The sequence below is a fragment of the Acanthochromis polyacanthus genome, chromosome 3 (assembly GCF_021347895.1).
Source record: "Acanthochromis polyacanthus isolate Apoly-LR-REF ecotype Palm Island chromosome 3, KAUST_Apoly_ChrSc, whole genome shotgun sequence".
Classification (NCBI taxonomy): domain Eukaryota; kingdom Metazoa; phylum Chordata; class Actinopteri; family Pomacentridae; genus Acanthochromis; species Acanthochromis polyacanthus.
In genome coordinates, this window is record NC_067115.1 from 43,446,288 (window position 1) to 43,463,660 (window position 17,373).

General features: G+C 41.9%; 1 protein-coding gene and 1 non-coding gene across 5 annotated transcripts in view; both read left to right on the forward strand.

The window, feature by feature from the left end:
* Positions 1-355: 355 nt before the first annotated feature.
* On the forward strand, positions 356-3,028 carry LOC110971631 (uncharacterized). Of its 3 annotated transcripts, none has more exons than XR_007940819.1 (4): positions 358-1,178; positions 1,321-1,531; positions 1,625-1,781; positions 1,999-3,028. It is a non-coding gene; the product is annotated as an uncharacterized LOC110971631 (transcript). The 3 variants fall into 3 exon arrangements; XR_007940820.1 differs by having other exon boundaries at positions 362-1,178; positions 1,321-1,781; positions 1,999-2,548; positions 2,623-3,028; XR_007940818.1 differs by having other exon boundaries at positions 356-1,178; positions 1,321-1,781.
* A 6,801-nt stretch (positions 3,029-9,829) lies between these two features.
* The window catches only part of LOC127533119 (zinc finger protein 239-like), a 49,448-nt gene continuing 41,904 nt past the window's right edge, over positions 9,830-17,373 (forward strand). For both annotated transcript variants that reach the window (XR_007940804.1, XM_051945411.1), the window contains exon 1: positions 9,830-10,250. Coding sequence is in view for 1 of the 2 variants with exons in the window: in XM_051945411.1 (XP_051801371.1) it covers positions 10,046-10,250 (205 nt within the window). In the remaining variant the exon portion in view is untranslated. The remainder of the gene's footprint in view (positions 10,251-17,373) is intronic.

Below are 17,373 nucleotides of genomic sequence, written 5' to 3' on the forward strand. Positions count from 1 at the left end.
GAACTTCTGGAGTGAGTTTGCTGCACTGAAAGTAAAGGGGCCCAATAATATTGCACGCCCCACTTTTCAGTTTTTTATTTGTTAAAAAAGTATAAAATATCCAATAAATTTAGTTCCACTTCACGATTGTGTCCCAATTGTTGTTGATTCTTGACAAAAAATTGAAATTTTATATCTTTTTGTTTGAAGCCTGAAATGTGGCGAAAGGTTGAAAAGTTCAAGGGGGCCGAATACTTTCACAAGGAATTGTAGGTTTCCCAAAGACTTTCAGCTGAGAGGAAGTGGAAGCAGCTCTGAGGGGGGGGGGGGGGGGGGGGGGGGTGTTTGCTGCAAGTGATGAGTCGGTGCTCTGCAGCAAACATTTTAAACCTGATGAGTTTGACAGGGCGGGGCAGTATTGCCGGCTCACACCTGGTGTTATTCCATCAGTGTTTACCTTCCCGACTCATCTTAAAAGAGTAGGTACATTATTTACAAGGATGCAGCAACTCAGTTTTATTGAGTTGAATTATTTTCATGACAATTTACACTTTTTCTGTTACTTTATAGACGACCCACTGTGACCCAATGCACACTTATTATTCACCCTACTTGTGTTTGTATCACTGCTTCCATGCCATTAGCATTTACATGCTCATTGTATGTCAATTATGTGTATGTCTAAGTACTTAAAATAGTTTTTGTCATACTTAACGACTTTTACATGAATCATTCATAATCACCTACAATGCTGTGAGAGGCTAAAAATGTTTGCATTTTCTTTAAACTTTACACCTGTCTAAGTGTGAGGGTGTCATCTGGGCATGTGCACACAAACACACACACACACGTGTGTGTGTGTGTGTGTGTGTGTGTGTGTGTGTGTGTGTGTTTCAATATTAGAGTTGCTGGGCTGCTCCTCTTCTTCTGATTCTTCTGGGACTCCCTCTAGGGCATTGCCAAAGACACTGTTCTCCATCCTGGCAAGCTCCAGTAGGGACTTCCCACACAGGAATAAAGCCTCACCGCACTCGTGTATATATTCCCCTGTGGAATTAAAAAAGAAGTATGAAAATCTATATTTCTTGTTTCTGTAGTCTAAAGCAACAAGGACCACAGCAACCTCAAGGCAAGCTATGGAGAGTCTACACACCTCTCAGTATGCCACCAAAAAGGAACCTCGGCCTCATGTTGACCTTGTGAGTATTTGTACTTGATAAATCCCAAAAAGGTGAGGGGATTATGGGCTTGGTCTCAATAAGCAAGGTGCTGGCAGTGAGATCCATGAATGACTATAGAATTGGTCAACAATCACATATTTTTCATCCCTTTTTCTAATAGGACCACAACTATTCATTGCCCAGTTCTCCGTGTGTTTTGAAGGCCAGGATCAGTGAGGCTACAGCCAGAGTGTTGAGCCTGGAGAAGAAGAAAAGAAATGTGCAGGTGTGAGAAAAGTGAGCAAAGACCACTATAAAGGCTCTACTGAGGGTTCTGACAAAGAAGAACCTACTGACTGAGGAGCTTTGTGAGAGGCTGGAAATATACTCAGGTATAATGAAAGTATTGCTTACTTAACACCCTTAGTCAGACTATGTTTTCAGTATGTAAGGGTACTTACTCAGTTATGCAAATGGAATTTCAGAACTCCCTGTAGCCCTTTTCAAAAAGAGGAAGCACAATGAGTATTCAGCGGAGCAGCGAGGGTTTGCCATCACCCTGCATCTCCATGGTCCTAAAGCGTACAGCTTCCTCAGAGACACACTACACCTTCCTCTCACACACTCACGCTCACTCCAAAGGTAATCTTAATGTTGTATTGACTTTACCATAAAATACATGAATCATAAAGCCCTGCGTACTACTCCCTGGAATAAACATAATAATTGAAGCAAATCTATATACTCTCTAAATCCATATATCATATACTGTTGGGGGAACCAGAGGTTTTTTTTAGATACAAATGAAATGAAAAGAGTACTTGTAAGCACTTGGTTATAAATTTTGTAATTTTTAAAGGTGTCTCTCTTCTTTGGATGACAAGCCTGGTCTGAACATCGTGATGCTGGACATGCTGGAGCAGAGACAAAAGGAAGACCCTGCCAAGTATGGCCGTGTCTCTCTAATGCTAGATGCCATGGCGATAAAGAGACATATTCAGTACAATGCACACACCAAAGCAATGTCTGGATATGTGGATATGGGTGCTGGAAATAATGAAACCAATGTAGCCACTGAGGCTCTAGTGTTCATGGTTGTTGGCGTACAAGGACACTGGAAAGCTCCAGTTGATTGTTATTTTACAAATTCACTTTCACCAGAAACCCAGAAAGAGCTTCTTGTACATGCTTTGGAGGAACTCCATAAGCGGCACATTAAAGTGTTGTGTTTGACTACGGATGGTCATGCCACCAACATGAGCATGTGCAACCAATTTGGTTGTGAGCTGAGGGGAAACCCACATGGACTGTTGAAAACCAGCTTTCCACACCCAGCTGACCCTTCTCATGAGGTGTTTGTGATGATGGATGCTTGCCACATGTTGAAGCTGGCTCACAATATGTTGCAGGTAATGTGATGATTTACATTTTACTGTCTCTGTTTGTGCAAGTAACTACTGACAATTAAAGATTCTGTCTGTAGGCATACAGTCCCATCAAGAGCACTGTGGGCCAGATTCAGTGGAGCCACATTGATCGGTTGAACACCATACAGAAAAAAGGACTTCATGCAGCCAACAGACTGACCGACAAGCACATAGATTTTGACAACCACAAAATGAAGGTGTCCTTGGCTGCACAGACTTTGAGCCGCTCTGCTGCAGTAGCCCTTCACACCCTGAGGGATCTTGGCTGTGCAGAGTTTCAAATCTGTGAAGCAACAGCAGAGTTCACTGAGGTAATGCGACACTGTGGATATGTGTTCCTGAAAAAAATAACTTCTGATTATTCTGCAGCATGTAGAGAGAATTCATTTGATCTGATACGATGGACACCCTGTTAAGTGAAACCTTGTAGTTCATCGGCATCCCGGACCTATTTTGCCAAAAGATAAAAAATAAAATAAAAATCACACAGTCCTTACTGCTTTACAGCCTTTATGCAACCATGATGTGGTTATTTGTTCCTAGATCATTGACAGGCTCTTCGATGTAATGAATAGTCGCAATCTCCGTGCTGGAGGATACAAAGCTCCCCTGGGAAAGCTCAATTGGTGGGAGAAAGTTCAATCCTTCATCAGTCAAAGAGGTCTTTTAAAATACTGAAATTCTGTTCTGTTCAAGTTTCGCACAGCGTTCATAAAATGCTGTGTTTTCAACATCATGTTAATGAGATGCTGGTTTTCCTGCATGGTGTTTACAAGGTGATCAGGTGATGGTGATAAGTGAGAATGGTGTCATGATGCTCCCTTTCTCCATTATGTTTGGTGTCTGTAATTTGTATTGCATGTTTTTTTTTTTTTGCTAATTCTGCATATTTTGTTCTGAAGTGTTCCCAAGTTTGCATTCCTGTAAAGGCACCCACTAAGTTTCCATAACAATTTTTTATAAAGTTATGTCACTTTGAACAAGTCTTCTAAGTAAAAAAAAAACATTTTCTTTTGAAGGTACCTGTCTGTCATTGGGTTTGTGATAAACATCGACACCTTGACGCGGATGATTCCTAAAATGCTCGGAGATCAGCAGTATATCCTGACCTATAGGTTTAGCCAGGATCATTTGGAACTGCTCTTTAACTCCATCAGAGCATCGGGTAAGTGTCACGGCCGAGTGGGGTATGTCTCTCAGATTGAAGCCTTTAAAATAGAATTAAATTGGATAGTTTGGATTACAACGATTAAAACTGACAACGCCACCTAGTAAGGGACTAGGACCCGTTTTAAAAGAGGTTCTTAACCCAGAGGTGAGCAGTGCATAACAACAGAGGATAAAACAATTCTTTTCATTCCAATAAATTTATTCAACAAAATAACATTTAAGAATAAACGATAAAAATACCAATACAAAGTTAACAGGCTAAAAATTCTTTAAATCAAGTCACTACGGAATGGGTGACCACTGGACTCGTCATGCGGGGCCTTTTCTTTGACGGGGGTCGAGGGGGAGCTTCTCCAGTCCTCCGGGGCCACGGTGCTGCGCCTCGCGATCACGCAGGCTCTGGAGCCTGGGAGAAAGAGAGGATCTGCCAGTGGGGGAAGTAATAACAGGACCCACGCGTCTCCCTCCCGTGTGTGGCGACTCACCGGGTCTGGGCGGCGATATCCAAGCCACCCAGTATGCCGCAAACACGCGTTGAGCACCGCCGTGCGTTCCAGACCTGGCCCCACTTTACGGCTGCCGTGCGTCTCTCTCTCGCTCTTCGGTCGTCCTGTCTCTGTGCCGGTGCTGTGCGCCCTTGTTTCAGCCTAGTAGTCTTTCATGGTGCTCGTCATACACCGCCATTCACCGCCGCTTCTGCCCGGTTATCTATCGTGCTGCCCCTTGCACGCTGCCGTTCCCCGCTGCTTCTGCCGCCGCCGCACTGCCTCTCTGTCTGTGGCTCGCCACGGCGGCTTGCACCGCTGCGCTGCCTGTTCCTCTGCTCTGTCTGCTTCCTGCCGGCTCTCCTCGGTCTTCGTCTGATTGTGTCTTTTGTTTGCTGTCATTGGCCCAGGTTCAGCCCTGTTAATCAAGCTGATTGGCACCAGGTGCGCTCAATCAATGTCCACAGTCTGTTCCGATGCACACTGGCAGGTAGTGGGTGTGGCCTAAACTCATTAGAAACAAGGGGAAAAAAAGGAATGTGCAAAGAAAAAACAGCACAACAAAACATGCAATTTAAGAAACCAACACAGAAATCAAGCAACTAATTGCACAACAAAATATAAGGAAAGTGCACACCAAATAATCATGCAAATAAAGGTAATCACAATAGATAAAAGGCCATATTCCCACATAAGAACCACATTTTATAGTGTTTTTAAAATTAAAATTGTCACCTGAAAATTTAATGAATGCATCTCTCTCTCTGTGTGTGTGTGTGTGTGTGTGTCCCCTCTGTAAGGCGGCTGGAACAATAACCCCACTGCAGGGCAATTCCAGGCAGTCTTCCGTCGACTGATGGCACGGTGTGGTGTCAAGCCAGTTCAGTCTGGCAACGTGACAGAAAAGGATGCCACTGTTACCTTGTGTGCCCAGCACTTTGCAAAAGTGTCGCTTCATGCTGCAGAGATGTCCTCTGCTGATGCTGCTGAAGAGCTTCCTTCCCCCTTTGTCAACATAGCTGGACTTGTGTGCGACCACAGCTACCTCCCTACCTGCTTTGGGAGCCTGGTGGACAATGTTCTGGTTTACATTGCCGGATTTGTTGTTCGACGAATCCTGAGCAGGCTGTCCTGTGATGTCTGTGAAAGCCTAGTGTCTGAGGCTACAAAATCATCATTCAGTGAGAACTACCATCTTCTGACCCTGAAAACCATGGTGGGTTGGTGGTTCCCTTGGTTGGTGAGAGCTGCAGAGCGGGCTATTCGCCAAAGTCCTGGACGCATACCACGGGAGTCTGTAGTCACACACTTTGTCAGAGAAGAGATTGGCACAAAGGATGTGTTTTCACTCGGGGAGCACATTGAGGAAACCCAGTTTGGAATAGAGAACCACCTGTCTCTCTAATCACTTACATGTCAGTGTTCTTCAAAATAAGGATGAACCACAGAGCTAGACTCACTTCCCTTGATTTACAAGGTCAAAGTACAAGAAAGAAATCATGCAAAACGGTCCTCTTTCAGGGTTTCTAGCCATGACTTTGTATGAAGGTGAAGTGTTACTTACTCAGGGACACACACAATGTACCTGTGTATTGTAAATAAACTATATTCTGTTCCAGTCTGCCTCCATCTTGTTCTAGTCTATCTCCTTCTTAGACATATATAACAGCCAAGAGAGAGAAAGAAATAATTAAATAATAATTAATATTAATACTTAAGCTGTTTATTGTAAAAGTTAAACTATCCTGTTCTAGTCTCTCATTGTTAAATGCATATATCATCCTAAAGAGAGGTATAAAAAATAAATAGTTAATATTAATAATAATTGTGTTTATTGTAAATGTCAATAAACTCTATCCTGTTCTGGTCGAGCTCCTTGTTATATGTATTTAATAGCCTATATATATTTATATATAAATAAATAATAATACATTAATCTTAATAAGAAATAAATAAATAGATTACATTTACAATTAAATCTTTTAATCTCAAAACATTTTCTATGTATCCAGGTATTTACATTTATACATGTAATGGCTGAAAAGAGTCCCTGGCCTCTGGACCTAAATAATAAGAGAACTAAATTTGCAGGTTACATTTGCAGGAAGCCTTTTTCAGTGTTTTTTTTAGATCACATATTTTCTAATAGTACATGTTTTGACGGTGACAATAAAGTAGACCACACGAAAATCGGTTGAGAAATGATCAGATTCTGATTTATTTTCAATGTGCATGCATTGCTTTGAATGGGAACTTTGCCCCCTCCAAGATGGCCGCCACGTAGGCATCGCTTAGCCAGCTGCTGCAGCGCGCTGACGGATCTACTCTTCATATCTATGGGTTTTATAGCCCACTACCCCTCCCTGCGGATCGGTTTGGGATGGCCCTTAATATGGCGGACCCTCCACGAGGACGCACAAACGGAAGGGTAGTGGGTAGGGGCATAGATATATACAAACACTAGATGTCTCAAGACAGAGTCAGCGGCGTCGTCACTTGGCGGCCATCTTAGGACAGGGGACTGCTCTGGCGCACTGTACTGTAGTCAATGGTAAGGTGGATGATTTCCTCACTTTAACACTCATAACTCGCTCAATTCCTGATTGATTTACAAACGGTTTAGTTTATTACAAACCTTATTAACGTGGCTATGATTCAGGCTCAATTCCGAAATCGCAGCTTTTCATTTTGAAAAATGCGACATAGTTGTGTGTCTTTTCTGCCTGGCTACTCACATTGAAGATGGTGTTACTCACAATCTGATTTTCAATTATTAGGTTTTCCTGAGACCAACGTTTTTTGAGAACCTAATCTTTAGGCGAAATTACATTCTTTGTGGTTGTGGTTGTATTTATTTGCTTGTTAAGAGACTTTGATTGAGACCTTAGACTTATTGTTTGTATACATCTATGCCTGGATTAGTTAGCCTGCAGCCGAAATGCATTGTGGGTAATGTAGGCACCGGGTTCATGAAAAGAAAAGACATCATCTCTGTTTGTTGTGCATTGATTTTGGTTGAGCTTTGTTTTTATCTGTGCATTAGAAAGCTGATAGTAATAAAGAAGTGCAATGCTAAATAATAAAATTACATCCATTTATGCTGAAAAAAGATGATATCTGTGTTCATTATTATATGAATTCAATGGTTTTAATTATTCTTAAGTAAGCAGTAAAAGAAGTACATCTCTGACGTTTATAACAAACCAAGCTGTTCTAAAATCGGTTGAAAATTGAGCAATCTACAGTGATTTTAAAATCCATGCTCCATTGACTTTAATGTTATGAGTGATGAGCAGCCCTGTCCCAAGATGGCCGCCATGTGGCGACGTTGCTCCCCATAGGCTGACAGCGCTCATGAGCCATCTAGTGTTTGTATATATCTATGGGTAGGGGGAGCAATGACGTATATATATATATATATATATATATATATATATATATATATATATACGTCATTGAGGGGGAGTGTGTAGGGACTGCGGTCAAGCCAGCCGCCTCTCGTTTCTCCGTAGTCAAGCCAGTCGCTCCTACATTTTCAGTGCGCTCTTACCGTCAGCTTACGGTAAATGCACGACCGATAGCATCAACTATTTCCGGTTTAAAAAATAAAGCGCTGCATTCGCAGATGTATTATACAGCGATGTTTTAAGTAACTGACTCAGCTTAACTGTTAACTATAGAATTGTACGGCCAATATTTACACTAAATAAATAGCTTGAAGTATAAGAAGCTGAAAACGTGTTTATCTGTCTGTCTGTCTGTCTGTCTTAAAAATTGTGAATTCAAATAAAAAGTGATGTGTGTCATCCCGGTGATCTATTAGTGTGATAATGAAATAAACCTGAGTCGAAAAGTCACATGATCTGGACCGTAATGAGAAGACATGCTGATATTTACATTAAAAAATGTTCAATTTTTTGCTTTAAAATCTTTTAAGCCAAACTATTTCTTCTTCTTTGGCGTATGCTGACCAGGTAAGGTAGGATTGTGATTCTGCATTAGTTTGGGGTCAATAGGTCACATGACCTGGGAGCTATTGAGCCAAAATGCTAATATTTACAGTTAAATATCAATATAAAATATGCAAAGTATCCAGATGGAATAAAAAGTGCTGTGTCTTGATCACTCTATGAGATGCTCTAATCCCAAATAGATTTGGTGTCTGTAGGTCACATGACTTGGGAGCAATTGAGCCAAAATGCTAATATTTACATTTTGAAATGAATTAAAAACTCACTAAAAAAATATTAATAGTCTCCAGAAGCAATAATAAAGTCTGTGTAATAAAGCAGGTCTAAATCTATTGAGCCAAAAGATCACATGACCTGGGACTTATAGAGCTGTAATGCTCATAATTACAGTATAAAATACATGAAAAATTCACAAATCATATTAATTGTGTCCAAATGTTCATTCAATGTTTCTAAGTGTGACAAAGAATCTATGAACTACAAAATATGTAAATATTAGCATTTTGGCTCAATAGCTCCCAAGTCATGTGACCTACAGACACCAAATCTATTTGGGATTAGAGCATCTCATAGAGTGATCAAGACACAGCACTTTTTATTCCATCTGGATACTTTGCATATTTTATATTGATATTTAACTGTAAATATTAGCATTTTGGCTCAATAGCTCCCAGGTCATGCGACCCAGAGACTCCAAATCAATAAGGATTGACAGGACTGTAAAAGGTGATCAAGACACACCAGGTTTTATTACATTTGAATGCTTTATGAATTTATTATTAATTTTTTACAGTAAGTATTAGCATTTTAGCTCAATAGCTACCAGGTCATGTGACCCAAAGACTCCAAATTTATTTGGGATTATAGTATGAAACAGACTGATCAAGACACAGCACTTTTTATTCCATTTGGAAACTTAATGAATTTATTATTAATTGTTTACAGTAAGTATTAGCATTTTAGCTCAATAGCTCTCAGGTCATGTGATGCATTGACCCCAAACTAATGCAGAATGATAGTGCTACTAAGGATGGTCAACATACGGCAATTTATATTTGATTTCAGGACATTATTGATTTTTAACAGTTTTTTTACAGTAAATATTAGCATTTTAGCTCAATAGCTCTCAGGTCATGTGACCTATTGACCCCAAACTAATGCAGAATCACAATCCTACCTTACCTGGTCAGCATACGCCAAAGAAGAAGAAATAGTTTGGCTTAAAAGATTTTAAAGCAAAAAATTGAACATTTTTTAATGTAAATATCAGTATGTCTTCTCATTACGGTCCAGATCATTTGACTTTGACTGAGGTTTATTTTATTATCACACTAATAGATCACCGGGATGACACACATCACTTTTTATTTGAATTCACAATTTTTAAGACAGACAGACAGATAGACAGATAGATAAACACGTTTTCAGCTCCTTATAGTTCAAGCTATGTATTTAGTGTAAATATTAGCCGTACAATTCTATAGTTAACAGTTAAGCTGAGTCAGTTACTTAAAACATCGCTGTATAATACATCTGCGAATGCAGCGCTTTATTTTTTAAACCGGAAATAGTTGCTGCGTATCGGTCGTGCATTTACCGTAAGCTGACGGTAAGAGCGCACTGAAAATGTAGGAGCGGCTGGCTTGACTACGGAGAAACGAGAGGCGGCTGGCTTCATAGATATATATATCTATGGCTGGCTTCACCGCAGTGTGTAGGGGGCGGTTTGGAAACGGCTCAGTGTTTCTGCCGGAACTTCACAGTGTGACACCCGGCGGATGTGAACAAAGAAGCATGAGCAGAGTTAGCTTCACTGCTGTGTGGACTGAGCTATAAAACGGCTGTATTATAGTATGAATGAGAAATATCAGAGCGATAAAGTAACGATGTGTTCAGTTGAGTATCTGAGAGAGTTGATCAGCGACAGACTAGCTGCTGCTGCTGGAGAAATATTCACAGAGTTTGAAAAAACCATCGTCCAGTACCAGGAGGAGATCGATCGTCAGCGCAGACTGCTGGATGTCATCTGGAAACCACACATCCCCTTACAGCCCATAGGTGTGTATGAAGAATTCCACTTATAGCATGTGTAGTTGTTGTGTACTCTGTCTTGCATTGTGTAGATAATCAGACTGGGAGCATCCTCCCTACTGGCATCAAATCCGCCGTTTATTTGCAGGAGCTGGTAAAACACACTGATATTACTCTCACAGTCGTGCACGTGGTAACCTCCAGATAATGCTAAAAACACAAAACAAGTTATTCAGCACGGAGGTTAAACTTAATCAGCATTTTGGTAGTGGAGCTTAAACTGGTCCTCTTGCCATGGCAACCGGACACAGCAGACTGAGACCGCAATGTGGGGAACACACCCCAAGTCTGCAGGGGCCCGGACGTTGTGCGTCCATGCCATATCCGGTGGTCACCGTGGGAACCAAATATGTAATATGAGATGGCAAGTGGAATCATTAACTCCGCCTCCACTACACATGTAGAACATCATGAAGTGTTCAGGTGAACAGTTAACGGTGAACTGAGACACATTGTGAGTAAGAGAGGATGGGCTCTTAATAATATGGTGTCTAGGGCTGCACGATGTTGGAAATATGTGCGATATGTGTGTCAAGATCTGCGATATCAATATATATTGCGATATTGGATATTAGTGCCGTTGTCCGATGTGATAGCCACTTGTTTCTCTTCTTGCAACCCCCAGTTCGTCAACACACCCCACAGGGCAGCCGCTATATTTTCACCGGTGTGGGAGTCCAGAAAGTAGGAGACTTCTAAGCAGCGTGTTTTCAGTTCAAAGTCATTTGTGAGAAAGTGAACAGTAAAACTGATGTAGGGCTCAGTAGCACAACTGGACCATAAATCTGTGGTGCTTGCAAAGAAATCCACATTATTAAGCTCCGCTTTTAGAGACCCCAAGCATGCCTCGTACATCTGTGGAATGGCGACTTGGTAAATAGCTCTGTGATGGCATTGGTTATCTGTGGTCGAATTCTTTCAGCATATCCAAAAAATCTTCTTTGCACACGACATTAACAGAGACTGTGTATTTCACAATATAACGTGTAATGGCCGCATTTAAACCTTGGTGGCGCTTGGAAGTTTTTTCATAAGGTGTAACAGAAAAAAAACTTTGACCAGTTGTTGTCTGTGTGCTTGCCTTTCATTTGTCTGCCTTCATGGGAGTAGCTCGTGGTGTTTTAGATCGTAAGAAAAAGGCATACAGTTCCTTGTCAGGGTATCCACGGGGTAGTAAAAGGTAGTAAATGAAATGAGCTCAAATTAAGGCCGGTAAAAGGTAACAAATGCAGTTTCACTTGGTAGTAATTTTTTCATCACCTTTTTAATATATGACGTTTCCATTGATGCTGGTTCGTTCATTTAATTAATATGTGTATGTATATATATATGAAAAAAGAAACATACATGCGAGCAGTGGTCGCTCTGGTCTGATCTGCGCATGCACGCTGTGTTACTTTAGCACTAGCAAACCACTCTCTCGACATAAATGCATCAAGATGGGAAAATGAAAGTTTTCACAGATGTGGCTCGATGACCCGGCATTAAGAGATTGGTTGAAGCCAGTCATGGGAAATGACTGAGAAGCTTTTTGTATCTTTTGTAAAAAGATGATTAATGTTACGTGGAACGGTGTGAAATCTCTTAAATCACACCAACAATCAACTTTTCACCAGCAGCAGATTCGCACGCGATGGGAGCAATTTCCCATGTCATTTTTTGGTGCGACACAGAGCTCAACTCTGAGTACAGGCTCCGCTACATGTACAAGTGCTGCTGTCACTCTGCGGGGGCCAACCACCAGCACCGCGACAGCTTCAGCAGACAGGCAGCAGGTCCTGCTGTCAACAACTTCAGCCATCAGAGCGGAGGTTCTCTGGTGACTGAACATCGCAGCCAGGCATCATTCGTTCTCCTCAAACGAAGGTATTGGGGAGCTTTTAGAGAATATGTTCCCAGACTCAGAAATAGCCAAAAGCTTCGCATGTGGCAAGGACAAAACAGTGTACATGATTCGATTCGACATTGCGCCTCATTTTAAAATGTTACTAGTCAAAAGCGTAAATGATGCGGGACCATTCGTACTGATGTTTGATGAGTCTCTAAACGAGTCGGCCAAGAAAAAGCAGCTGGATATCCATGTCCGAATGTGGAAAGATGACCGTGTGACGTTGTCATACTTTGGATCACAGTTCCTGGGACGTGCAAGGGCCGAAGATCTGCTACAACACGTCAAAGTAAGTTGACTTATTTTTCTTTGTTAGGCCTATTTGAACATGTTAATCATATAGTTAACCAACAGGCCACAATCCACAAGCTTGTGTGTGGATGCTATGGACTATGATACTGAGACAGTGGCCTTTGCCCTGTGTGTGTGTGTGTGTGTGTGTGTGTGTGTGTGTGTGTGTGTGTGTGTGTGTGCGCGTGCGCGTGCGCATGCGCATGAAGGATTTAGCTAGTATTTCTGAATAATGAATACCACAGAATTGATTGACATACAGTATATACTGAGGCATGGCTACAGTCCGGCCGAGATCTATGACCGCTGCCATCTTAGCTCACGTCCGTCTTTACTGTTTGTTTTCTTTCATACAACAACTCAGTGGGGCATCTTACTTGTCCTGCGATCCCACTGGACCTCCGGCTTACTTTATCCTTGTCGCCAATTATGTAGTAACTCAATGTGGAGCTTCTTAATGAACAGGTGACCTTTATTTTGCTTCAGCCATTCATTGGAATACAGCTCAGTACAGCCCGTTCTTAGCAACACACGATACTCACAGTTCTTGCTCTGCAACTTCCTACTGACTACCAGCGATGCCCGAGGTAACATTGCCACCTAGTGGACACTCCTGCAACACCAATATTTCACAGTTACAACAGTGAAGAATTCCACTTTCAGCATGTGTAGTGGTTGTGTACTCTCTCTTGCATTGTGTAGGTAATCAAACTGAGATCTATGAATAACCAAACACTCAGGACACATAATTTGAATACATTTTATTCTTTCCATTCACAGGAATGAGTTGCACAACTCAATATGATACACTTGCTCTCCATCAGTATGGATGGCCCGAACGTCAACCTCAAGATGCTGGAGCTCTTTCAGAGGGAGTATGCGGAGCCTCATGGAGATGCGCAACTCATCCGTGTTGGCAGTTGTGGTTTGCATACCCTCCTCAATGCCATGAAGTCAGGATTTGCAACATGGGAGGTGGACAAGCTCTTACGAGCCATGCACTATATGTTCCACAATGTTCCTGCGCGTAGAGAAGATTACACCGCCACCACAGGATCCTCTACTTTTCCCCGATCTTTCTGCGGCCACAGATGGGTGGAAAATGTCCCTGTGGCTGAGAGAGCTGTTGACATTTGGCCCATGCTCTTAACATACATTGATGCTGTAGAGAAGAAGAAGGTGCCAAGACCCAACACTGCTTCATACGACACAGTTTCTGCAGCATGTGGCGATGATTTTACAGTACCAAAACTCCAGTTCTTCTTGTCAGTTGCAAGAAGCTTCAGCCCATTCCTGACCAAATATCAGACTGACCAGCCTGTGCTGCCGTTTTTGGCTAAAGATCTGACTGAGTTCCTGATGGTAATAATTGTATTTCCTGGAGGTACTCATGTATTTATTTTAATGTAAATAGATTGTATCACTTGACAGGTGTGGCTTGATTGGCTAAAAGTTTTTCTTATCATTTTAAAGGTTTAATGCAGCAATTTGTCAAAAGGGAGCTTCTAGAGGACAGAAACCCGCAGCAGCTGATCAAAATCCAGGTGGCCCAGGAGAACAACTGGGTCTCTCTTAACCCTTTAAGCTTCAGTCAATTCCAGCCGTTTTCAGTACAAAAAAATCGCTAATATTCTATTTTTAAATAAAAAAAATTACGAAAAATACGGGGAATATTGGACACGCATCGGGAGGTGCATTTCCTTGAAAACGACCGATTCGGGGATTTTATACCGACTTCAGGACATGTTTTGGACAAAATAGTTTACTGGCTTGTGTCATCTGATGTAAAAGGTTGGATTATGGCCGTTTTTTGTGGAATCTTTTTTTTTGTGTGTAATAATAAACCCGGAAATGTGAGTCGCGCTGTGTGCTTTGAAGCCGTGTATAGAGAACGGATGGATGAATATTTGTTTTTGTCGGACAAATGTGTTTTTCTCACCCGCTGTGGTAATCGCATCTGAAAGTGGTTTATACTGGCGGATTGATGAGAATCTAAGCTTTCCATCGGTGTATAGTGTTTGTATAATCGCGTTTGCACCCGTCGGACATTCTTGAAATTCCTATGCAAATTAGTAGGTGTACCGCCGGCGGTACACTGAAGCTTAAAGGGTTAAAAATGTTGACATTGGCCTGGGTGCTGAATCTGCAATAAAGGTAAGTATTGTGCACATTATTTCAACGCCATGTGTGCATTGTACGTTTAGCACAAATAACATATGTAAGTATAAAAAGTTGACCAGACCTCTTGTGAAAACTTTGCTTTAAACGATTATAGTGAATTGTTGTTGTTGAATTGTTTTTAGTTTTAGCATGTATAGTGAATGGTCATTGATGTTCCCTGCTTGTTAGGCCTTACAGAGCAAACCAGGATGCAAGATAGGGGAGCTTTCAGTGCTAAACTTCCGGAAAGAGTGTTTGCAGAGCCTTGTGAAGGTGGTGGGAAAACTGCAGGACAAGTGCCCCTTAAAATTCCCTATGGCTAGACTCATCGCATGCCTCGATCCCAGAAGAATCCACCGAGAACCAGAGTGGTACATCAAGCAGATGAAGACTGTAGTGCAGACATTCCTGCAGGGCAAGCAATTGACAGGTGGCATTCCAGCTGGTAAGAAAAAATATATGTGGAGGGACAGTAGAAGTGGAAAGATCACTCAGATGGGGATGTCAGGATGTCATTGATGGTATTCTGCTTTTTAGTGTGAGGTCTGCAGAGTGTTAACCGGTATTAAAAATTACTGTATGCACTTTCTGCTCTCTACAAGAAACTGTTATTCTACCTTTTTAATGGGTAAATAAGCAGTTGACCCAGTTGACTGCAAATTAATTAAATGTCATTAATGATTACATCTCAGTTTCCTTATCCACATTGTAGGTGATGTCATCATTCAGCAGTTTGCATCCTTGGCCTCTGTGGAAGGAAGAGATGAGCGTTTCCTGTCCTGTAAACCAATGCAGGGCTGCCTTGATGTGTTTCTTTACACAGTTCTCAGCACTCCTTACCCCGACTTACTACGTTTCTGCAAGATAATCCTCCTTCTGTCCCACGGACAAGCCACTGTTGAAAGAGGCTTTTCAGTCAACAAGGAGGTGGAGACATGTAACCTCCGGGATGACTCTCTGGAATCGCTACACTTAGTCTGTGACCGAATCAGCAGTTGTGGAGGTGTTTTGAAAGTGCCTCTTACAAAGGAGCTCCTTGCCTCTGTCTCGTCTGCAAGATCTAAATACAGACTGTACCTGGAGAGTGAAAGACAAAAAAAAAAGGAGAGTGCTGCACATGCTCTGAAGGGGAAAGCAGCAGAGGATGAGCTGTTGGACCTCAGAACCCAGCGTGAGGTGCTAAGCAGTGTCTGTGAGTCACTTGAAAGTGACGCAAACAAGTTGGCTGAGCAGGCTGAGGGAAAGGCCGGGTCCAAAATGGCTGAACTTATTACCAAGTCCAACACGCTTCGTAGAAGACAAAAAGGAAAAAAAACAGAGCTCTGTCACTCGGAGGAAAAGATTGAAGAGAAAGCATCACAACTGAGACTCTTCTAACTGCCTCGGTGCACTGTGCCTGTGCTCGCCTCCTCAACCTGGCAGTAATGTTAAATTGTGTCAGTTACAACTGTTAAGACTCCTCTCTTAAAAGGGAAATGTAATGTAATTTATATTTTGGAGCATGTTCACTCTGCCATTTGATGTTGGTGCTGTTGATGTTCTTTAATGTTACTTTACTTTGATGTTGGTTTTAGATGCTAAATGTTTTCCCAGCTGTCTCTTTTCAAAATTGGTTGAATCCATTTCTGAAATATGCATTTTTTGGATAAACTAAAAAAATTGCAATAAAAATTGCCTCATAAAATTCAAAAGTCATTGCATTTTGTTTATATCCTTTGAAAAAACAAATATCCTATTTCATCTGGAAGCAGGTTTGAATATTTGTGATATGTTTGGAGGTAGTAAAATAGTAGTGAAAGGTAGTAAAATCAGATCTTGAATTCCTGCATAAACTCTGCTTGTGTTACGTGGAGTGGTGGTAGTTGGAGAACCCAAGCGCAGACACGAGGCAGGCAACATGTGATGGAGTAGGGGGTTTTATTCACAGGGATTACAAAAACGGTGACCAAGCTGGTCGCAACAAAGGAAACTGGACCTTCAGTTCTCAAATAATAATCATAGCGCCTACTAATGGCTAGAACTAAAACTACTACAAAAACACAGTCACTACTCTCAGTGAACAACACTCAATCACTACAAATCAGCCAGCTGCTACAATTCCCACGTATGAGGGAATTAACGAGTTCTCTTAAATGCTGCTCTATACGGGAGCAGGAGCAACGGTTGACTGAGACGTACTCACACACTAGGGAGTTGTCTTCCAAGAGAGCAGACTGGCTGGGGTGAGTCCAAAACCAACTGAAGCACAACAGAGTCCAGGAGGGGAGAAATCCACAAAAGGGAAAATAGAAGAGTCCATGAGCTGATGAAGTCCAGAGGAGGGATTGTCCAACAATGCTCCAGCCCAGAGTGGGGGGAGCAGAGGGTTTTTAAAGCAGAGGAGGGGAACAGGTGAGTGGAGTTCGGCTGATTAATTCCAGCTGACGCCCATCCACAATCAATCAGCAGAGCCAGAGGGTGAGCAACTGGGAGTGAGAGAGGAGGAGAGGACGGCAGACAGAGGGAACAAAGTGGACCCATGACAGCTTGTGGTTGTGTTCAAGGTGGCTGTGCAGATTTGTAGCGTTTCCTCACAACGTAGCCACAATTTTTCGGCATGACTTGCAAAGTTCTTGTGTCTGTGATTTGTCCTGTCTCCTAAATGTGTAGTACTCCCAAATTTTGGAGGTCTGCTGTTTTTTTAGGCACAAGTTGTTTGTTACAGTCGTCTTTCTCGTGTCCTGCCATGTTGTGTTGTGGCGCTGGTAGCAA